The sequence below is a fragment of the Lithobates pipiens genome, unplaced genomic scaffold (genome assembly GCF_037356315.1).
Source record: "Lithobates pipiens isolate NorthernLeopardFrog02 unplaced genomic scaffold, aLitPip1_a1.2 Scaffold_10, whole genome shotgun sequence".
Classification (NCBI taxonomy): domain Eukaryota; kingdom Metazoa; phylum Chordata; class Amphibia; order Anura; family Ranidae; genus Lithobates; species Lithobates pipiens.
The window spans coordinates 3,596,998-3,621,315 of NW_027507686.1; the positions used below are offsets into that span (position 1 = coordinate 3,596,998).

At 43.7% G+C, this 24,318-nt stretch overlaps 1 protein-coding gene across 2 annotated transcripts; it reads right to left on the minus strand.

Moving 5' to 3' along the window:
- Positions 1-633: 633 nt before the first annotated feature.
- TERF2 (telomeric repeat binding factor 2) lies at positions 634-23,683 on the minus strand. 2 transcript variants are annotated; one of them, XM_077451103.1, is made up of 10 exons: positions 23,428-23,683; positions 20,798-20,893; positions 17,452-17,582; positions 16,448-16,534; positions 14,259-14,405; positions 10,816-10,988; positions 8,265-8,471; positions 5,596-5,672; positions 3,687-3,739; positions 634-2,518 (listed from the first exon to the last, which is right to left on the minus strand). In XM_077451103.1, the coding sequence occupies exons 1-10, from the start codon at positions 23,570-23,572 to the stop codon at positions 2,360-2,362; spliced, it is 1,275 nt and encodes a 424-aa protein (XP_077307229.1). In that variant the 5' UTR covers positions 23,573-23,683; the 3' UTR covers positions 634-2,359. The 2 variants fall into 2 exon arrangements, with proteins under 2 accessions (XP_077307229.1, XP_077307223.1); XM_077451097.1 differs by having other exon boundaries at positions 8,265-8,666.
- Between the last annotated feature and the right edge of the window lie 635 nt (positions 23,684-24,318).

Sequence of the window (24,318 nt, forward strand, 5' to 3'; positions counted from 1 at the left end):
CCTGCATGTAATGACAGAAGTCTATGGCTCAGTGTAGGTAATGACAGAAGTCTATGGCTCAGTGTAGGTAATGACAGAAGTCTATGGCTCAGTGCATGTAATGACAGTCTATGGCTCAGTGCAGGTAACCTGCATGTAATGACAGGAGTCTATGGCTCAGTGCAGGTAACCTGCATGTAATGACAGAAGTCTATGGCTCAGTGCAGGTAATGACAGAAGTCTATGGCTCAGTGTAGGTAATGACAGAAGTCTATGGCTCAGTGTAGGTAATGACAGAAGTCTATGGCTCAGTGCAGGTGACCTGCAGGAGCACTGCGCTCAGCCTGTGGATAAGTTTAAAAGCACCCCAGTAACCAGTGCAGAAGAGAGAAGGCAAGAGCCTTCCCTGTGACAGGGGCTGGCACTATACAGAAAGCATCGGCATATACGGCTCTGGCGCCGGTTGCATTTAGAACTCTGATGCTCTGGGATGCTGGGTCGGGAACCCGATATCTGGGCTTGGTGACTGGACAAGGACAGAGAAGGAGGTCGTGGGCCACAAAAGCCTGACATATCTGTCAGTAAAATGCATCCTGACCCCTCAATACACAGCCATAGAAACCACACAAACACCAACAGCCACTCACACATCTATTCCTGTACAATAAACTCCTGCAGTTTATTGATTAATAAACAACTGACACAAAACTTCTGTATTAAAAATGGGCACGACAATAAATGGACAAATGAAAATAACAAAAAAAGAAAGAATACTGTTAATAAAAAAATATATATATTTTTTATATTACACTGCGGGCAGTTTCAACAATGACCTTAAAAGGAAACCTGTCTAGGTACAAATATGGGAGCTCATTTATCTTGGACAGTTCATTCCGTAAGGCCATCATTCCTAACCTCCCTCTACCACTTGGCGAGCTACTGACCTGAACCATCATGCCTGCATCAGGTGTTGGTGGACCGGATATGGTCCATTCTTCTTGCAGGCAATTAACTCAAACAGTAAGTATAAGGATGGAACAGGCACGTCTTTAAAGAATAAAAACACAAAACAAAGACAGAAGGGTGCACAGGCCTAGTGCATTGCCGTCAACACTTTGTTAAAATACAAAAACAGGCGAGTACATACTTATATGAACCAAGGTACAACAGTGTAAAAAACCCAGGAGTCAAACTACCGCTGACGTGTTTCGAGGAACATGCTCTCTTCTTTAGAGTGGTTGCTTGGTTTGCTCTAAAGAGGGCATCTTCCTTGACACACCTCAGCAGTGGTGAGACTCGTGTCAGGATCTTCTGGATTACCATTCCGTCTCCTGGGTTTTATACAATGCTGACTCTTGTAAGTATGTGCTCATCAGTTTTCATATCCTAACAAAAAGCGTTGCCGGTAATGCACTAGGCCTGTGCGCCCTTCTGTTTTCTTTGTGTTATTCAAGATTTCCCCAATCTCCAGAGGGCAGCATTGGCAGAACATTCCTGTCTTGGGAGAGAGCCAATGGGCCCCATCCACCACAGTCCATTCCGTTTCTCAAAAATCCCCTGATTGGTGTCAAAGTGTTTTTGGTGTGTTAAGACGTCTTTAAAATAAACAAGTGAGCAACAGCGGCTTCCATATCCCTAACCAAACAGCCTCGCTGAATTCAATTTTGGTACTAAATGCATAGATTTTCCACAAATAGAGTTTTCCCTTTTCATACGAAGTAGGGTCGGCCATGCTGGTCCCCGCGACGTCGGGTCGGCCATGCTGGTCCCCGCGACGTCGGGTCGGCCATTGCTGGACCCCGCGACGTCGGGTCGGCCATTGCTGGACCCCGCGACGTCGGGTCGGCCATTGCTGGACCCCGCGACGTCGGGTCGGCCATTGCTGGACCCCGCGACGTCGGGTCGGCCATTGCTGGACCCCGCGACGTCGGGTCGGCCATTGCTGGACCCCGCGACGTCGGGTCGGCCATTGCTGGACCCCGCGACGTAGGGTCTTGACAGGTGAGATACGTGAATCCAAAGAAATTAATTTTTTGACAGACCATAACTTACATATCAATATGTGCAAAAAAAAACTATGAAGAGTGTACAAAGAATGGGCTGAAGTATGACCCCCCCACCAGGATGGGTGTCCCCAGCACACAGGTGCCTATTGCTAAAGGACACCAAGTCCCAAAACCACCATATCCTGCAGTCACTTCGGAGACGATAGTCTATAAAAATGTTAAACTGAAAATTGCATTGGTTGCTCCGAAGGCCAAATCAGGATAAAGAAAAGGCCGCTGAATATCTGTCTGTCCGCCGTGTGCAATAGCTCAGGTATCTCTTCCTCTGTTACAAAATGACGTCATAAAATTGGGTAGGAATTGGGCTGGGGGTATTATACAATAGAGAGTTTTTTCATTGTCCTCCACCTGTCCTTAATCATAACACCAGTCCGGTTATGGAAAGGGAATTTCTTCAGTATTTTCGCCCAGTTGCCTTCACCTAGCTCCTGCACTCCGCGTTTAATCCATTCCGTTTCCTCTACAGTCCATTTCTGAAAGACAACAAAAAGTTTGATGTACATATGAAGGGTAAAATATTGTAGCATTTTTGCAAACAACACCCTATATGTAGTGTAAAGGAAGGTCAATATATCTAAATATTTGTCATTACAGAAGAATTGAGGCTGCCACCGCTGAACTCTCCTTTTTGCTCTCCTTATGCTAGTTAATGAATTATGCCAGGGGGTGTCAAATTCAATTTCATTGCGTGCCGCATCAGCATTATGGTTGCCCTCAAAGAGCCAGAACGGGGATCTGCCTATGTAAACAAACAGATCCCCATTCTGACAGGGGAGTAGAGAGAGATGGTCTGTTCCTAGTGATCAGGAACAGCGATCTCTCTCCTCCTCCAGTCACTACACCCCCCCCCCCCCCCACACATTTAGAAACACCTCCCTAGGGAACACTTAACCCCCCTAAACGCACCCTAGTGTTAACCCCTTCCCTGCCAGTGACATTTATACAGTAATCAGTGGCTATTTTTAGCTCCGATCGCTGAATAAAATGTCAATGGTCCCAAAAGTGTCAAAAGGTGTCTCTGATCTGTCCATAGCAATCCCGCAAAAATAAATAAGAAGTCGCAGATCAGCGCCACTACTAGTAAAAAAAAAAAAAAAAAAAAAAAAAATAATAATAATAAAGATGCCATAAATCTATCCCCAATTTTATAGGCGCTATAACTTTTGCGCAAACTGATCTATATACCCTTATTATTACCAAAAATATCTAGAAGAATACATATCGGCCTAAACTGATGAATTTATTTATTTTTTTACATTTTTTTGGGATGTTTATTATAGCAAAAAAAAAAAAAAATGTAGTTTTTATTTTTCAAAATTGTCATTATAAAAACTGTTTATAGCACAAAAAATAAAAACCGCAGAAGTGGTGATCAAATACCACCAAAAGCAAGCTCTATTTGCGGGGGGGGGGAGAGGGGCATCTATTTTGTTTGACTACAGTGCCGTATTGCAAAAAATTGCCTGGTCATGAAGGGGGCAAATCCTTCTGGTCCTTAAGTGGTTAATCACCATTGTATCCAATTGTCTCGTTGTTTCCTCTGTATTGGAGCCATTATTTCTAAAAGCCAAGTATTGCAGGGCCACTGCTTGCCGCCAGGGTGTTGCCTGTAGCTTGACAGCTACTTACAGTTCAGCTTACCTGTTTTCTAATTCCATTGGTGGTTGTGTTGTTGGCTCTTGCAGCTTTCTGATCTGTAAAATATTTGAACATTTCTGTTATATAGAATTGTGCCAACAGAAGTCATTATGCAGAAAAAAAATAAAAATAAAATAAATAAATCTGGCTGCCTTCTGAATGCATTTTCCCCACCCCTGCCAGATTTGTTTTATGCGTTTGTCCTCGAAACATGATATAAAAAAATAGTTTGGATGGAAAATACTGACAATATAATATATATATATATATATATATATATATATATATATATAATCTCAGGGAAACCAATACCATATTCGCTTGTTAACCTCTTATTTAAAGCTAAATTCTAGGAATTCAGCTACTTTGTAAAATGCGCTGGATAAAGTATGGGTTAAGGCCAACGAGGTCCATGCCACCTCGTGGACTTTGCTTTGATTTACAGTTTACATATTTTTCTGAGTGCTGGGAGCAGAACTATCACTATGCCTCTGGGGAGCCAATACTGGACCCTGAGGCTGCAGAGTCACATGAAGCCACTGTCCATAAAACAAAGAAAAGTGCTACTACCCCAAGTTAATGAGACTCCTCCTGAGCCGTCGGGTGCAGACTGTGCAGTTGCTCAGCTGCCAATGTGAAAAATCGATAAAAGAACAATCCGCAACTCCATACATGCTCTTTAAATCAGTCCAAAATTTATTGTATCTCCATAAAAGATAAAAAGTACAGCAGAGGTAGACGCGTTTCAGCCGCAACGGCCTTGTTCACATTAAATGTACAAAAACAGCACAAAATATATACTTGTAAAAAAAAAAAAAAAAAAAAAAAAAACTTTGCACCCCTTCCCCCGTTCACTGGTTACAGAGACCTCCAATTAGCCTCTTAATCCTCAAAATTGATACAATGAGACCAGAAGAAAAGGAGGATTGAAAGTTATTCTTTAGAAAAGCAAAACCACAAGAATAAAAAAATAAAGATAGAATGTATCTTTATTCATGATAATAAAAAAAAAAAAAATTGATAAATAATGTAAATGGCCAAGGAGAGAACAAGGTAGGACAACAGAATATGAGAATATTTACTAGCGTAACTGTAAATCCAGGTCCCATCTGAGGTTTAACCCCAGGTGGGACCTGGATTTATGCTAGTCATAATGTAAATTATATATTATATACATACACACACACACACACACACCACTGTACCTATCCCTCTCCTCCTCCTGCCCAATCACAGAGTGTTTTGTAACAAGTGAACTCATTCACAGAATACAAAGGCTTCTGTGAATGAACAGTGAAGGGGAAGGGGTGAGCAGAGATGCTGTACATTTCAAAATAAAAAGAAAGAGAAGAAGAAAGAAAGAAGAAGAAAAAAAGAGAAGAAAGGAAAAGGATAAGAAGAAAGAAAGAGAAAGAGAAGGAGAAGAAGAAAGAAAGAGAAAGAGAAGGAGAAGAAGAAAGAAAGAGAAAGAGAAGGAAAAGAAGAAAGAAAGAGAAAGAGAAGGAGAAGAAGAAAGAAAGAGAAGGAAAAGAAGAAAGAAAGAGAAAGAGAAGGAGAAGAAGAAAGAAAGAGAAAGAGAAGGAGAAGAAGAAAGAAAGAAAGAAAGAAAGAAAGAAAGAAAGAAAGAAAGAAAGAAAGAAAAGAAAAGAAAGAAGGAGGGAGGACTGCCCCGCCCCCTAGCAGTGCAGAGGGGCTAGAGCAGTGATGGCGAACCTTGGCACCCCAGATGTTTTGGAACTACATTTCCCATGATGCTCCACTACACTGCAGAGTACATGAGCATCATGGGAAATGTAGTTCCAAAACATCTGGAGTGCCACGGTGCCCCATCACTGGGCTAGAGAGTCCGTGTGAATTTGCCCTTAGGATCTTGGTCCTCAAATGTTGCCCTCCTGCTGTAGACAGCACTTACTTCTTGCCCTGAACAGTTCATCCTCCTCACTCCACGTTTCTTGTTCTTCCTCCAAGTTGGATTTGCTTAAAGCATCACTGGGAAGACAGGAGGTTTTACAGTTAGCAGTCAACAAGCACAAGGCAATTTCAGAAAACTCAGCAATTAAATGATAAGTCTTAGCGGTCCATTAAAACGCAGCGGTGTGGCCTCAGCACATTTGGCACAGTGCCCCGATGACGTCAAATATTGCTGACAAAACGTATTAGGCGGGACCTCTGGGATATGTCACTTCTACACGCAGGTGGAACGCAAATCTGCGTATTCACTTTCATTTTAATGCCTGAACTATTTTACTCAGTCTTAGTGCATTTTTTTTTTTTTTATCCTGTTACTCATTAAATCTAATAGACTACTCTGAGAGGCTCCTCTTTCCTTCTCTGTATGTGATTGAGTCATATGCAGAGTTTGTGCATCCGGTGTCCACTTATCTATGTGCACGGATCCTTTTGTTGGATACAGAAGAGAGCCTGAGGAGAGAACATGCCAGCTGTGACTTCCTGTAATAGGGGTCATGGATCTCCGGTGAGTTGGTGGCATGCCTATACCTTTGGTGGAGAGGAAGAACGCGGTTATTTTTGGTGTTATATCTTCACTTTTGGACTTATTTGCAGTCAGCACCAAAATGTATTATACAATTTATGGACATTATTTATCTATATGTACGTTTTGTTGTTATGGGGTTGAGAGAGCGCAGTTTGTAATGTATCCCAATCTATCTTCTACAAAAACCCAGTGTTTATTCAGACTATGAAAATTACTAGTCAGTCAGTCATTAAATCAAATAAGAGTTTCAGGGAATAGACATACACTATATTACCAAAAGTATTGGGACACCTGCCTTTACACACATGAATTTTAATGGCATCCCTGTCTTAGTCCATAGGGTTCAATGTTGAGTTGGCCCCCCTTTGCAGCTATAACAGCGTCACCTCTTCTGGAAAGGCCGTCCACAAGGTTATGGAGGGTGTCTATGGGAATGTTTGATCATTCTTCCAGAAGCGCATTTGTGAGGCTAGGCAGTAATGTTGGACGAGAAGGCCTGGCTCTCAGTCTGCGCTCAAATTCATCCCAGTGGATTGTGAAGTAAAAGCCACTCAAGAATTTGGAGAAGGTTCACAAGGAGTGGATTATGGCTGGTGTCAGTGCTTCAAGAGCCACCACACACAGACGTATCCAGGACATGGGCTACAACTGTCACATTCCTTGTGTCAAGCCACTCCTGAACCAGACACAATGTCAGAAGAGTCTTACCCGGGCTCAGGAGAAAACAGACTGGACTGTTGCTTAGTGGTCCAAAGTCCTCTTTTCGGATGAAAGTCATTTTTGAATTTTATTTGGAAATCAAGGTCCCAGAGTCTGGAGGAGGAGTGGGGAGTCACAGAGTCTGGAGGAGGAGTGGGGAGTCACAGAGTCTGGAGGAGGAGTGGGGAGTCACAGAGTCTGGAGGAGGAGTGGGGAGTCACAGAGTCTGGAGGAGGAGTGGGGAGGCACAGAATCCAAAGTTGCATGAGGTCCAGTGTGAAGTTTGCACAGTCAGTGATGATTTGGGGAGCGGTGTTTTATCAAATCCAAAGTCAGCGCAGCTCTCTAGCGGGAAATTCTAGCGCTCTTCATGCTTCCCTCTACTGATCAGCTTTATGGAGATACCAATTTAATTTTCCAGCAGGACTTGGCACCTCCCACGCTTCCAAAACTACCAATACCTGGTCACATGATCATGGGATCACTGTGCTTGATTAGCCAACAAACTTGCCTGACCTAAACCCCATAGAGAATCTGTGGGGGATTGTCAAGAGGAAGATGAGAGACACCAGACCCAACAATGCAGATGAGCTGAAGGCCACTATTAAGGCAACCTGGGCTTCCATAACACCTCAGCAGTGCCACAGGCTGGTCACCTCCATGCCACGCCACATTGATGCCGTAATTCATGCAAAAGGAGCCCCAACCAAGTATTGGGTACATCCTATACTGTACATGGACATCCTATACTGCACATGGACATCCTATACTGTACATGGACAGACTTTTCACCAAGCCAACATTTCTGTATTAAAAATCCTTTTTTTTTTTTTTTTTTGGTCTTATGTCATATTCAAATTTTCTAAGATACAGAATTTCGGGTTGTCACTCGCTGTAAGCCATAATCATCAATATTAAAAAGAAATGCTTGAAATATCACTCTCTGTGTAATGAATCTATATAATATGAGTCTGACTTTTTGACTTGCATCTGTATAAATATTCTTTGTATATAAATAAATGATACTTCTTTCTCTACCAGCTTGCAAATATTTATATATTTGGTATAATATCACATTAGCTCAGAGAACTCAGGAGCGTTACATTGTAGCGAGTACATTTTTTTCGAAGTGTCTGAACTCAATTATTGTTGATTAAAGTGAATTAAATTTGCCATAATGGGCAGCAGGCACTGTATATGAATTATATTTATAATTCAGGCAACCTCGCCCTCCTTTTATGATTAATTTACAATTCACATAGCCCCTCTGTTAGAATCCGTCACATTGTTTGTCATGTGACAACACGACAAACATAATAATAAAAAGAAGCAGAATTTTATTACGGCGTTTATATTTCTTAAACGTTATATATAAAGTTACTCACTGTTTCCGCTTCTTGTTTGTTGGGGGTGAATTGAACAATCTTCGCACAGTTGTGTTGGCGCTCTGAATTTTCGGGGAAGGAGCTTTGCTCGGTCTCTCCTCTTCGATCTCATTGTCCTGCTGACTGTCGGGCTCCATGACCAGCTGGTGGAGAGTCATTGCAGGGCCGGGCTGTCCAGGCTCTTCTGAAGATGATGACAAGTCCTCCCTAGGGGTGCAAGCAGGAGGCCTCTTACTGGTGAGGGTTTCGGCAGAGGGAGTTTGGGAGGGGGCGGCTTGTTTAGAGAAAGGCGACTCGCAAAGTTCCCTGAATTTAGCCTCTGGGTGCGGATCTTCACATAGTGATCTCCAGGTGGATTTTATGGCGGAAAGGCTATAAACCGGGCCGCGGTCTATTTCTGACCTAAAGGCAGGAGAAATAGATGATGGTTGGGTTAGTACCCAGAAAAAAAAATAGACCAGTGCCTGCTTATAGCAAAATGACTTTAGGTCCAAGAGGCCACCAATTCTAAAACCTCATTCGGTACCACAGATATATCCACCCCTCAGGGTGGGGAGGCCTGTGTCTGGATCCCCAAGGGCCCCCGCCTTTCCTTCTGCTGCCGGGGCTACCTCTGAACTTCAGGCACCGCTTGGTTGCTCAGCCAGGAGGAGCCGATTGGTGCCTTTATCTCACACAGATGTGAGGCAAACAGCTAAAAGCACAAAGGCTGAGAATGGCGAGGACCCTCAACCACTTTAGGACCCCCTTGCCCGCATTGCGGACGGGTAGCTCCTAAATGCACAGTGACCTACATGTGACATCGCTGCCCTTTTCCAGGGTCACGGCGCGCACGTACACCCTCAACGACTTCCGACGTGTTTGTCAGCAGGTCCCAGCCAATGATTCATGACAGGGATCTGCTGATCGGCTTTGTCCAATCACAGCCCACAGCCCTGTGTTGACAATCAACACAGAGCTCTGTACAGAGGGAACGATCTCTCTTGTCTCTGTTGCAAACCAGGGATAAGAAACAAAGAGATCTTTAGTGAAAAGCGGCACACATTACACATAGTTTAGGTACACATTTAACCCCTTGATTACCCAAGAGGTTAACCCCTTCCCAGCCAGTGTCATTCGTACAGTGACAGTGTATAGTATTATTACTGAATTTGTGTCACTGGTGATGCCCGTATCAGTTCACACCCAGTGTCAAGTTAGTGTCAGTTTTCCCACCGCACTTTTGCAGTCTCACTACAAGTGGCTGATCACATCCATTAGTAGTTTTAAGAAGATAAATAGAAAAAAATAAATAAAAAAAAAAAAAAAACACATTCCTGTATAAAATACCACAGTTTGTAGTCGCTGTAACTTTCACACAAACCAATCACTATACTCTTTTCTTTTTTTTTATATAAAACACAATAAAGAGTATAGTGATTGGTTTGTGTGAAAGTTACAGCGACTACAAACTGTGGTAGTTTAGTTTATAGGTAGTTTTTTTTTTTTTTTTTTTTTTTTTTTTTATATATATCAAAGATATGTAGCAGAATATATTTTGGCCCAACTTTATGAAGAAATGTGATTTGTATTATGTTATTGGATGTGTTTTATAGCAGAAAGTAACTTTTTTATTATTATTTTTTTTTTCTTCTTCTTTCGTTTATATAATAAAAAATGGTGATCAAATACAACCAAAAGAAAGCCCTATTTGTGAAAAAAAACAACTATATGAATTCTGGGTACAGTGTTGCATGACTGCGCAATTACGTGTTAAAATAGCGCAATGCTGAATAACAAAAAAATGGCCTGGTCGTGGGCTGAAGTGGGTAATATGACTGACTTTTGAGAAAAAATAAATGAACAAAGGAAGCATGTAAAAAGACTGATAATACTTTCTTCCCTGGTGCCTGCACAGCTGATCTTTGCTCTATATTGATAACAAAAAAAAACTTTTGTTCTAAATTTTTGGGGGGTCAGTGAGATTACCCAGCCTTTTTTTTAAGAAGATTCTTTAGCAATTTTTAACTCTGCAACATAAAGCTTGGCATAAGCACTAGAACAAGTATTAAAGTTTGGCTTTTTATTTTATTTTTTATTTCTTAACAGAGCAACCACAATCCTCTTCTTCTTGGGTCCCCTGCTGGCGCACCTGGCTCCTCCCCCTTTACCAGTGGCCCCCCCCCCATAGCAAGCCACTTGCCATAGGGGGGCGGCACTGGTGCATGCTCACTCCTCATACCTGCTCTATGCATCCCTAAGACACAAAGAGCCATGGCTCGGCCCAGCCCCCCACCCTCGCCTCATTGGCTCACTGGATGTGATTGACACTGCTGTCTCAGCCAATGTGGAGAGGGAATCCCTGGACAGCCAAGGCTCCCGTGCACATGGATCAAGTTGGGGCTCAGGTGAGTATTAGGGGGGGCTGTGGGAGCAGCTGCACCCAGAAGGTTTATTACCTTCATGCATAGAATACATGAAGGTAAAACCCCTTTAGCCTTTACAACCACTAACTTTTTTTTTTTTTTCCCACGTCTGTAACAAAGTCACTTACATGTCATAACATACCCACCTTACTTCAGTTGGCGTCTTAAACTCTTTCCGATGCTGGGGACTTGCGACATCCATATCTGATGAACTTGGGGTATTATTGGGACGCTCCTCCACTTCCTGCTGAGCTTCTGTGTCTGCAACACGGGGTTCACCGGGCGTTATGTTTAACTCAGAGCCGTCTTTGTGAGCAAGCTTGAAACAAAAACAAAAACACATTATTAAAGCGTTCATGAAAAGAAAAAAAAAAAAAGTAATAATAGTAATAATAATATATTATTATTATTAATACCACCTGCATGGCAGCATTCCCAGGAAATTCTTTCAAGTATCTTAATACAAAATTTTTTAAACCATATATAATATATTTATATATATATTTATTTATTGTAGGGCTGCAACTAACGATTATTTTCATAATCGATTAGTTGGCCGATTATTGTTTCGATTAATAGATTAAATCGGTTAATAACCTTAAAAAAAAAAAAAAAAAAAAGAAGAAAAGTGTGGTGTATAATTTAGTTAATATGTAAAGTTTTAAAAAAAGGCAATTTATTCTTAAATATCTCTATATGCAGTGGTAAATATAAATAACCAACTATATGGTTAGGGAGCAAAATATCGAATCCACTCTGAGAATAACAGACAGAAGAGAGATACTGTATATATTAGGGGGGATATATATATACTATTAGAGGAGATATACTATATATACACACACCATTAGAGGAGAGATATACTGTATATACCGGTACTATTAGAAGAGATATACTGTATATACTATTAGAGGCTATATACCATTAGAGGAGAGATATACTGTATATACCATTAGAGGAGAGATATACTGTATATACTATTAGAGGAGAGATATACTGTATATACTATTAGAGGAGAGATATACTGTTAAAGGGTCAATCTAGTAAATATCAGACTCATTACCTTTAACCTCATTTTGTTACTGGCCGATTAATCTATTATGAAAATAGTAAATCGATTGTTTTAGCTATATATATATATATATTATATATATATATATATATATATATATATATATATATATATATATATATATATATATATATATATATATATAGCAGGGCTCGACAAACCCCGGGCGCCTGGTCGCATTTGCGCCTAGAATTCGTGTCCTGGCGACTGGGGCAACGCTGCTGGGGTATCCCGTCTCCATTTGGACCCCGAACTCCACCGCACAATTGCATCGGGCCGCGCCGGCCAGTAATTGAGGCCGCGGCTTTGCGGCCTTCTAAAATCTTTCGGTAGTCTGGCGCCATCTTGTGGTGGATGTAGAAATTACACCCTATTCCAATAATGCTAATTCCTAATGGAGTGAAGCTCCCCTGCCTGTTTTTCACTGCCCGCCCATTTCCTTCCCAAAGTGAAGAGAAGGAAGTGATTGCGGGTGTCATCTGGCGCCTTTTGCCCAACGGTGAGTGTGGTGGCTGGTAAATGGCTTCTCATTATATTATATATATATATTATTAATTAATTTATTAATTTAATTATATATATATATATATATATATATATATATATATATATATATATAAAATTTGTATTTTTTTTTTTAATTATTTTAATTAAGGAAAAAAAAGGGGGGGGGGGGCTGCGGCGCTATCTTCCCCTCACTGATATATTACACACACATACATACATACATACACACACGTGATCCTGCACTTCCAGGTAGCGGGCAATAATGCGTGCCACTGGCAGCTCGCATGCCCTGTGACTATTCACAGCGGGAGCCGATGGGCGTGGACCGAACAGCGGTCTAAGTAAGCAAGGCAGATTGCCATTATGTCCGGAGGGAAGGAAGACATGGATCCTCTGTGTTCTTGCCCTAAAAAAAGCACCTCCTCCACAGTAAGAAAACACAAGCTAGGCACACATTTAACCCTTTGATCTTACCTGATGTTAACCCCTTCCCAGCCAGTGTCATTAGTACAGCGACAATGTATATTTTTTAGCACTGATCACTGTAGTGGTGTCACCGGTTCCCAAAATAGTGCCAGTTAGTGTCCGAATGTCTGCCGCAATATCGCAGTTTTATAACTCGCTGATTACTGCCAATATACACTTATTGGGATTTTTTCTTTTTACCAAAAATATGTGGCAGAGTACATATTGACCTAAATTGATGAAGAAAATTGCATCATCTATGGCTGGTCTTGGGCTGCTCATACACTGAATGAATGAAAACTAAAAACAGATTCCTCCATCCACGCTGTACAGTGCAGATGGACTCCTGCTGGACTATTGTATTCTGACTTTTAAAAAAAGGCAGCTTTACAGGAGTGCCAAATCGCCCTACATGAAACGCTTGTGCAAAGTAGGTGAGACACGGGAGTCCCTGCAGCCTGTGCTAGTCCAGCAAAGTATTTTAAACTGGAGCTCCACTTTAACCAATCCTTTTTGTAACCAGAAATGTGTTTAACCGCTTGACCTTCCGGGAAGATTTACCCCCCCCCCCCCCCCTACATGACCAGGCCATTTTTTGCAATACGGCACTGTGTAACAATTGCGCAGTCGCGTGATACTGTACACAAAAATTATATTCATTTTTTTTTCAATATAAACAAAGACAATTTTGAAAACAAAACAATGTTTTATACTTTCCGTTATAAATATATCCAATAAAAAAAAAAATCTTTTTTGCACCCACGGATGGCAGAAAAAAATAAAATAAAAAAAATAAAAATCGCTTGGACCGATTGTGTTGATGAGGGAATCCCTCCTGCAGTGCTATTGCGTTCTGCTGGTAGGGGGCCTTCCCTGCCAACAGAACACAATTATCACTGCTGGTAACTACAGCCACTAGCAGTACTGCAAAATCTGATAGGCCGATTGTACTGAAGTCGATTGATGGGTCAACTTCAGTACAACCAGCCTGCCCTGTAGATGGATTGAATCTTGGTTTGTCCCGTCTGAACTGGCTGAGATTTGAACCATCCATGGTCGGCTTTAGACTTGGTCCAGCTTGTGATTGGACAGCGCTGCTCAATGCAACGATTCCCTGATTGCCTTAAAATGCTACTCCCCCCCCCCCCCCTCCCCTCTGTGAATACTGGGCGGATAGCTGCTTAAATCTGAGCTTAAATTTATGGTACCAGCTTTCCCCAAAATTCAAAACAGAGGTCTTTGGTATGAATTTACTAGAGGCAAATAGAGTGTGCACTTTGCAAGTGCAGTTGCACTCATCATCCCCCCAGAGCTTAGTAACCAAATTGGGTATTCTTTACAAAGTGGAGCTTTACCACATTAGGTGCAAGGAAAATAAAGGAATTTTTTTCTTGCACGTGATTGGATGATGGAAATCAGCAGAGCTTTTCCCACTTTTATGAAGCTCTGGGGAAAACTAGTGCTATTGCATTTGTTGAATTGCCTTCAGTAAATCCACCCCTTTTTATTTGCTGGCAGGCTCTATTGAAGTCCAGCTCTACATACCGTCATCAGGAAACATGGGATCTGCTTAATCCGTTCCTCAAACATTTCATACGTCTTCTGCTTGATGGTGGTCAGGGAAAAGTTTGCTATCATGGGGTGGTTGGACTTCTTCTTCGAGATGATATATTGCAGCTCCGCCCGCAGTTTCTGAAAAGGTCAGCAATTAATAACCTGAAGCCGATTTATAACCATTATTAACAAAAAAATGACAGTTTGAGTATATGCAGGAAGACCTTTACACACCTCTTCTGTGCTGTAGGATCCCCAACCCCCCCTTTATACTCACCTGAGCCCGATCCAGTGATGTGCACGAGGAGCAGTGTCTCTCTCCCTCCTCACAGGGCAAACTGAAAGTAATGGGAGCCACAGCTCCTGCTATTTTCAATCAAATCCTATGACGAGGGAGGCGTCAATGGATACATTTTGCATTGTTCAAAGCCAAATACAGAATCGCAACTATTCACTGCATCTACTGATGATCAAATCATATACTCACAATTTGCAGCTGCATAGATAAGCATTGAAACCAGCTACAGCTACGGCTTTGTATCCAACTACAAATCTTCACAGAAAATAAGCAGATTTATAGCTCCTGCAAAGCTGCATAGTGTAACACAGCTCATTGGACGAGCCTGCACAATAAAAAATGTATAAATAAATTATGGTTGCACCGATACCAATATCGGTGCAGACATTAAGCACTTGCACAAGTACTTGTGCAAATGCCCCGATACCTTCGGGCTCAGTACTTTCAGATGTCAGCGGGAATTCCCCGCTAACAGCTGATATGTAAAGAAAAAATGCTGAAGATTATTGGTTGTTAAAAGGGGTTGTAAACCCTCGTGCATCCTATGCATTAAGGTGAAAAAAAAAAACTGACAGTGACCGGCCCCCCAGTTTTACTCACCTGAGCCCTTCGTTTCCTCTGCGGAGAGTTGCTGTACCTCTCTGCCCAGGGTTCTCGGCTCTTGATTGGTTAGATTGATAGCAGTGCAGCCATTGGCTCCCGCTGTTGTCAATCAAATCCAATAACTGGGGGGGGGGGGGGGGGGCAGAGTCCAGCATTCTGTGTCTATGCACGCAAATGCAGGACTCGGGAGCGCCCCCCCAAGGTAACCCCCAGGGAGAAAGCTTCTCCTAGGGGGTTTACCGATGCGAAGAGGAGCCATGAGCGCCACTGGGGGACCCCAGAAGAGCAGGTTCTGGGCCTGCACAGTGGAGGTAAGTATGACATATTTAAAAAAAAAAAAAAAAAAAACCCACAAAGGAGGTTTACAACCGTTTTTAGGAGTGTGGCCGCCACATCCTTAACCAATCACATGACCTCAGGATTCCCCTCCCGGGCTCCTCCCCTCCCGCCAGCTGTTACCAGGCTCTGGGCCACATGTCTGTACACCTTCAGCTCAGGAAACTGCCTGCATTAGAAGTGAGCAAGCCCAGCTCCTCCCCCCCCCCCCATCACACTGTCCTCCCCCCTCCTGCCGAGCGCAACTCTCACATTCAGCTCTGCTCATCGCAGCTTTGCTATTCCTGCCACAGTCGTCAGGAGCATTGAGTCTTGTGTGGCTCCCGCACAGATCTGTTCTTTTCCTTGGCAGCTGCTTGGCTCTGTACACAGCGAGGCTTCTCCTCTTGCCTTGTGTGTCAGTGCATCCCCCCCCCCCCCCCCAAGCAAGCAGAGGCACAAACACACAGACAGCACCACTGAAGCAGGTCAGTGTGCGATTAGATCCGACCCCCCCCCCCCCCCTTTCAAACGTTCCTGCAAAGGGAGGGCGACCTGGGCTCCCTGGGGAATAGAGAGCAGTATGTGTCAAATAATAATTTTACAAAAAAAAATAAATTACTGGCGTAGAAAAGTGAACTACAATATCAATGTCTAAATATATCTTGGCGTGTTCAAATCTGAAAATTAGCATCTATAGTGTTCATGTAATCACAGCAACTAGGACTGTTTGCATTGGAATTTTGGTTTCACAAACCAGTGGGAAGTTGGGAAAACTGTCAAATGACATGAAAAGAAAAAAAAAAAAGAAAAAAAGAAAAAAGGTATCGGCCAGTACTTGAAAAAAAAAAAAAGTATCAGTACGTGTACTCTGTCTTAAAAAAGTGGTATCGGTGCATTCCTAAAATAGATAAATTGAGGGGAAAAATAAATTAATAAAAAAAAATAAAAAAATACTGCTTACCTTGGTTTCATTGCTATTTGAAATGTATTTCTTCAGGATATTGCTGGCTTTACTAAACTGTTTCTTTTTTATACACGCCACCACCGCCTGCAGAGGACAAAGACACAAGAATGTTAAAGTGAAGTTCCACCCATATAAATGTCAGCAGCTACAAAAAGTGTAGCTGCTGACTTTTAATAATCAGACACTCACCTGCCCCAGGGTCCAGCGATGCGGACGTACAAAGCCCCGCTCCTCTCTGCGACGCCAGCATTGTCACTGTGGACGCTCGGATGTGCCTTCACAGCCGGGCACGCACTGCGCATGCACGAGCCGCGCTGTGCACTGCGACTGGCCGGGCAATCCTCTGGGACCTGCGACGTGTACCAGGTGATTGCAGAGAGGGAGGGGGGGGGAGGGAGGAGGTGAACTTGCTTCCGGCTCCCTGGATTGTGAGCATAATTGGTTCCGGAAACATGCTTGTAATCCAAAGCACTTGTATATCAAAGCGAATTTCCTCATAAGAAATAACAGGAACACAAACGATTCGTTCCACAACCATTTAGTCATAGGTCCTTCAGTTTATAATCTATATAAAAAGATTATAGCGATGTGATTGGTTGTGTAACCATAAAACGTCCATCTACAAATGGAAGCCTCCACAAGGGGATTAGAAGCAAAATCTTGCAGGAGCTCCAGAGTATAAAAAAAAAAAAAAAAAAAAGAGGAGCCTCTAAGTGTAGCAATATGTTGCTAAATGTTGTACCTTCATTAAATGTAACCACATTGCTACAAGAGGCTCCTCTCTTCTCTTTAATACTCAGTTGTGACGTGACGCTACTTGTGTATCTAGACATCACATCACTGTAGATCAAGTCAAAATTTATTAAAGAATTTTGCTAGTCTTGCAAAACGCTCTCAAACCAAGATTTTACTGTACGTTTGATGTTCTTTGCTTATGTCACAAGCAGCCCTTACCCCTGTAATAGTAATGTGGATGTGTAGTAAATGTAAAAAATACTCACCGCCTCTTTTAACATTTGCAGATTGCTTTTCATTGCATCTTTATCCAGCGTCATCTCATTGTCCGCCAGATTAAGAACCTCAACAGCCGATTCCAGGGGCGTCTCGTTGCTTTCCTGATCGAAGACGCAGTCTGAGGGTGCAGGAAGAAAAAAATAAAAAAAACAAAAAGAACATAAAAGTAATTCTGAGGACGGTGTACAGGAAACGACACAACCCTCTGAGATGTGCAGATATAGAGCAAGTCTGAGATCAGCAGAAACGGCTTCTATTGAATCTGCAGAGAGCTTCCGCCTCTCAGAACACAACCAGAAATTGGTACTCGGCTAAAACATGAAGGAATCTGTAGAGTATTGGAGATGAAGGGCTTCCACATTTATTCTACTTTGATTTACAGCAGAAAAAAAAAAAAAAAGAGAAATGAGTACAATAACACACGAGTACTCTAGTCCAATCATGTGGGCACTTTACATTTTTTTTTTTAATGTTTAACTTCCATTTTTTTTCTTCTTAAATCATTTTTATTGCTGTCACAAGGAATGTAACATCAATAATCATGTAACAGGTGCTGTTTATGGAGAGATCTGGAGTCTATAAAGATCCTGAATCTCCCCTCTGCCCTTATAAGCATTTGATCGTAGAGCTGGGCGATTTTCTCAAAGAAAAAAAAAAAAAAAAAACTTGATTCACGATTTTTTTTTTTTTTTGGATAGACACCGCGCCGGTCCTGAGGAGCTGCTGGCAGGAGTTTTTAGGCTTCAGCCTAGTCCACGAGGCCAGACGTCGCGGACTAGGCCGAAGCCGTGGCCTCACCTAAAAACTCCTGCCCACAGCTCCTCAGGACCGGCGTTGTGTCCATACAAAAAATAAATAAAAACCTCAAATCGTGAATCAAGGTTTTTTTTGTTAAAAATCGCCCAATCAATTATGTCTGTTATATCACTGTTGTCCATGTGCCTGTTTTTTCTTCTTGCATTCAATAAAAGGAATTACAAAAAAAAAAAAAAAAAAAAAAAAAAATCGCCCAATTCAAAAAAAAAAAAAAATTGATTTGCTGAAATTTTGAATCGATTTGACCCCTCAACTTGATTTTCCCCAGCTCTATTTGATCGCACAAACATCAGTGTGTTTGAAAATGGCGGCATTTACATGCGGGTAAACCGGAAGTGATGTCATGTGATCGCTTCTGGATTACCATAGCCAGGAGCCAAACAAAGCCAATCCCCGTTCATTGTTCGTCTTACTGATCAGCCGGGGAAAGTGCCAGCTAGTCGATCGTGACTCCTGGTGGGAACACTAGATTCCCAGTAAAGCTGCAGAAGGCAGCAGGAGGTTGGGGACATCACCTCCTACTGCTTGTTACATAGTAATAGTAATAGCAATCCAGATGCTAGTTGGCTGCTAGGATTCCTTTTACAAGAGAGCCAATTGTCTGCTCTAAAAAAAAAAAAAAAAAAAGAAAAAACTGCAACGGGGTGATGCCTGCAGATGCAAATCATCCCAGTATGATCACTTGAAGTCCATTGATGTACCAGGAATGTGACTGGTCGACAAGTGGTTAAGCTGGCCAAAGAGATGTCGAAAAATGAAAGAAAATAAAAACTGATTTTTCAACATTGAACATTTGTTTTTTCAATCGATTTCTATTATCATCCTACTGCTCATGCTCATTTCACTTAATTTTTTTTTGTATTATATCGAACAATTTTTTGTATTGTATCGAACAATTGACCTACAAACCATTCGAAAGTCGTTTGTTAAAAAAATAAAAAATAAAAAATTCCAACACGTACATTCCTTCATTTTCAATCTTAAAACGGAAATTGGCTGTTGCAGTAAGCACACAAACTATACGACAATCGATCAGGCTCTCGATTTTCTATCCATCTATGGGCAGCATTAAGCGGTAGTATAGGTGAAAGGAGAGGGAACAATTTTGACCAGACGGCGTTAAGTCGGCCATAGACGGATCAGTTCAGCAGGAACTGGCCAAATTCGATCCATCGATAGGTCAGGCTGGTTGTACTGAAGTCGATCTAACCAACAGACTTCAGTACAATCAGCCTGTTTTTTGTTCGATCGCTGGCCGGCTATAGCTGCATTCTGGGCGGCTGGGCAACATCCCGTTATAATAACACAATAGCGCCGTGGGGGGGGGGGGACACCGATAGTGTTGATGGTGGAAATCCAGCAAAATTTTATTTCCTACAACACGTGGTTGAAGGAAAGAAAATGACATGTTCTATGGCCTACGGTTCACATGAACGCTGTGCGATTTTAACCACTTCCGCCGCGGACCATTTGGCTGGCAAAAGACCAGAGCACTTTCTGCGATTCGGCACTGCGTCGTTTCAACTGACAAGTGCGCGGTTGTGCGACGTGGCTCCCAAACAAAATTGACGTCCTTTCCCCCCCACCCCGCAAATAGAGCTTTTCTTTTGGTGGTATTTGATCACCTCTGCGGTTTTTATTTTTTTGTGCTATAAACAAAAAGATAGCGACAATTTAAAAAAATTTTTTTAAAAAAAGCTATATTTTTTACTTTTTGCTATAATAAATATTCCCAAAAAATATCTAAAAAAATAATTTTTTTCCCTTAGTTTAGGCCGATGTGCATTCTACTACATATTTTTGTGAAAAAATAAATCGCAATAAGCGTTTGATTGGTTTGCGCAAAATTTATAGTGTCTACAAAATAGGGGATAGTTTTATGGCATTTTTATTACTAAATTTTTTTTTCTTACCGGTAATGGTGGCGATCTGCGATTTTTATCCTGACTGCGACATTATCGGATACTTTTGGTGCTATTTTGGGACCATTCACATTCACACAGCGATTAAAAATGCATTGATTGCTGTGTAAATGTGACTGGCAGTGAAGGGGGTTAACTGGTAGGTGGCGCTGTAGGGGTTAAGTGTGTCCTAGGGAGTGATTCTAACTGTGGGAGGGAGGGGCTGTGTGTGACATGACACCGATCAGCGCTTCCTATTACAGGCAGCTGTGTCCTGTCACTAGGCAGGACGGGGAGATGCTTGTTTACATCAGCATTTCTCCGTTCTTCCTCTCCATGAGACAATCGCGGGTATCCCTGCCGGACATCGAGTCCGCGGGACCTGCGATCACACTCGTGGCGGGCACGTGCCCGCAAACCGCTTCTTAAAGGGCAACGTACAGGTACATTAATATGCCCGTACGTGCCCTTCTGCCGATGTATATCGGCGTGAGCCGGTCATCAAGTAACGCAGTGCAAGAAACACAAAGTATTCGCTGCGTTTTCCCCCATCGCATACATGTGAGCCAAACCTTAGTGACAACGCCTGCGGACAAAGATCAGGCCAGCTACTCACCTGGATCGTCCCCTTCCTCAATGCGGGAAAAGCATTGCATGATGCGCAGGACCTGCGAGTTCTTCTCCATCGTTCTAAAGGGACGTTGGATTAAAACTAGAAATAAAAAAAAAATAAAAAAACACAGAAAATAATCACTTTATAAGAAGTGGCAATTTATGGAAGCGATTGAGATTTATAAAATATATATTTATAGACAGACACTCCAGAGTCACCATTAAACGTCAGTTCATTGAAATAAAATTGTTTATACATACACATTATTTCAGGGTGGAAAAAATAAAATAAACGATTTAAAAAACAAAACAAAAAAACAGAAAAAAAAAAAAAAAAAAAAAAAAAAAAAAAAGGGGGGGGGGGGGGGGGGGGAATCCAAAAAAAAAATCCCATCAAAAACGAGGCGGCACTGGCAGGCTTTACTGCTGGGCACCGGTCGGCACCTTTAAAGTTCATCCCTGGTTGCCCTGGGTGAGCATTAATCAGCGCAGCCCCCCCCAGGATGCCCACCCAGGACCACCACAGATTAACTTTAACCACTTCAATACCAGGGCACTTATCCCCCCCCCCCCCTTCCTGCCCACATGCCAATTTTCAGCTTTCAGCGCTGTCGCTGTTTAAATGACAATTGCGCGGTCGTGCTACGCTGTACCCAAAATAGACATTTTTATCATTTTGTTCCCACAAATAGAGCTTTTCTTTTGGTGGTATTTGATCGCCTCTGCGGTTTTTATTTTTAGCTAATCAAATAAAAAGACCGAAAATTCAGAAAAAAAATAAAAGTTGTGCTTTTGTTTCGGTTATAAATAATTTTGTAAATAAGCAAGTTTTCTCCTTCACTGATAAGGCAGCACCAATGAGTTGGCACCAATGAGCAGGCACGGACATGTAGCATTGATGGGCACAGGTAGAAGGTACTGATGGGTGGCACTGATAGGCAGCACTGCTGGGCACTGATATGTGGCACTGGTAGGCATCCCTGGTGGCACTGGTAGGCATTGTGAGTGGGCACTTATTGGCAGCTGCCTGGGTATTGATTGGCAGCTGCCTTAGCAGAGATTTGCATCTTCCTGGTGGTCCTGGGCGGCATGATAGTGGTCCTGGGTGGAATCTGGGGGGGGGGCTGCACTGATAAACAATCAGCACAACCCCCCCCCCCCCCCCCCTCGCGTGTCAGGAGAGCCATCGATCGGCTCTCCTCTACTCACGTCTCACAGTGAGGAAAAGCTGAACGGCTCTTCCTGTTTACATCGTGATCAGCCGTGATCTTTACCGAGATCAGTCTGACACACTGCACCACCGATCGCCGCAATGCGTGCAACCAAGGACGGGCGGGGGCTGGTATCCCGCAGGACGTCACGACGCCCAGTCAGAATAACTGGACCACCGCCCGGCCGCCATTCTGCTAAAGGCCGGGCAGGAAGTGCCAGTGCCTCATCATCAGCGCTGCGTATCGGCGCCGCCTCCTCATCATCAGCGCTGCGTATCGGCGCCGCCTCCTCATCATCAGCGCTGCCTCCTCCTCCTCATCATCATCAGCGCTGCGTATCGGCGCCGCCTCCTCCTCCTCATCATCATCATCATCAGCGCTGCGTATCGGCGCCGCCTCCTCCTCATCATCAGCGCTGCGTATCGGCGCCGCCGCCTCCTCCTCCTCATCATCAGCGCTGCGTATCGGCGCCGCCTCCTCCTCCTCCTCATCATCAGCGCTGCGTATCGGCGCCGCCTCCTCAACATCATCAGCGCTGCGTATCGGCGCCGCCTCCTCAACATCATCAGCGCTGCGTATCGGCGCCTCCTCCTCATCATCAGCGCTGCGTATCGGCGCCTCCTCCTCATCATCAGCGCTGCGTATCGGCGCCTCCTCCTCATCATCAGCGCTGCGTATCGGCGCCTCCTCCTCATCAGCGCTGCGTATCGGCGCCTCCTCCTCATCATCAGCGCTGCGTATCGGCGCCTCCTCCTCATCAGCGCTGCGTATCGGCGCCTCCTCCTCATCAGCGCTGCGTATCGGTGCCTCCTCCTCATCAGTGAAGGAGAAAAACTACTTATTTACAAAATTTTCTAAACACAAAACAATTTTTTTTTTTCCACTGACTGCTTATTATAGTGATGATCACCGTCATAAGCAATCATTTTTCTGAACGGCGCCCGTTCATGTGCCATTGCGGTAGCTGCGACATGTGATTGGTCACAACGATCACACAGTACCAGGCCGGTCACATGACTTCCTCCCAGGATAATAGGCGCTCCCCTCCGCCCGTCATTTTTACTATAGGGGCGGGAAGCGGTTAAAGAGAACCGGTCACCCCAAAAAAAAAAAAAAAAAAAAATCACATGGGGGAGGGGAACTTTCTGAGCAAAATGATAAAGCCGCGCCAATGCCCCACAAAGCGCCAAAACCTCCACGCGTTTCAGCGCGCTGCGCCCAGGGATAAATTACACTTTTTTTTCTAGTTGCCTAGCAACACGCCGCCTGTGAGGGCGCCCCCCTGTGACCGTCTGAGACCCCGGCGCTGCACATCTATCACCATAAAGTTCTCTTAAGAGGTTCCAACACCCAACCCAGGGAAGGACTACAAGTCCCAGAGACCAGACTACACACAGCCCCGCCCCCCTCCTCCTCCAGTCACCTGACACAACATCCCGGAGCTCCGTGAAGTCGTCATGGCGACCGCTCCTGAAAGCCAGCACGGCCAGCTGGAAGAAGTAGTCCAGCACCCATTGGTTGACCGCGGGCTCCAGAGCCCAGGCGTCGCCCTCCGCAAATCCCGCCATCCTCCTCCTTCTCCCGCGTGCGCAATGTTTTGGCTGCCCGCGCCACTACCGGTCACATGACGCCGGCCGAGCGCCGCTGTCACCACCATTCTACGCCTGCGTGTATCGTCGACCTCGTCGCTGTCCGCCCCACTTCCGGTCACATGACGTCTCGAAGCGTCAGATTAGGCGACTCTCAGAATGGTGTGACAGAATGGGGAGTTCCGTCGCCGCCATCTTGCTACACCCCGCACTCGTCCATAGTAAGGATACAGTGAGAAGGGGCAAGCGGACATCTTGTTACACCCATCGGTGTTTTGCATTTTACATTTGGTGCAAGTCAATCTATCCAACTTTTTAAAGTGGTTGTAAACCCTTAAAAACCACTTTGACCTACAGGTAAGCCTAAATTAAGGCTTACCTGTAGGTCCAATAAATATCTCCCAAACCTATACGGTTTAGGAGATATTTGGCCGAAGACGGGCACCGCTGTCTACAGCGCATGCCCGCAGGCGCACTGAGCGTGGCATCGTCGATGACGAAGATGCCGCGCAATGCCGCGCGTCTCGGCTCCCGTGCGCATGCGCGGGAGTGACGTCATCGCGGCTTTGCCGAATGACAGCGGCGGAGCTGCGAGAACCACAGAGAAGATGGATGCGCCGGACTACAGGGGGCAGCGGTGACATCGCTGGCTCCTGTGTCAGGTAAGTGACACATAATGGGCTACTATGCAATGTGATGCGATGCATAGTAGTCCATTATGCTTT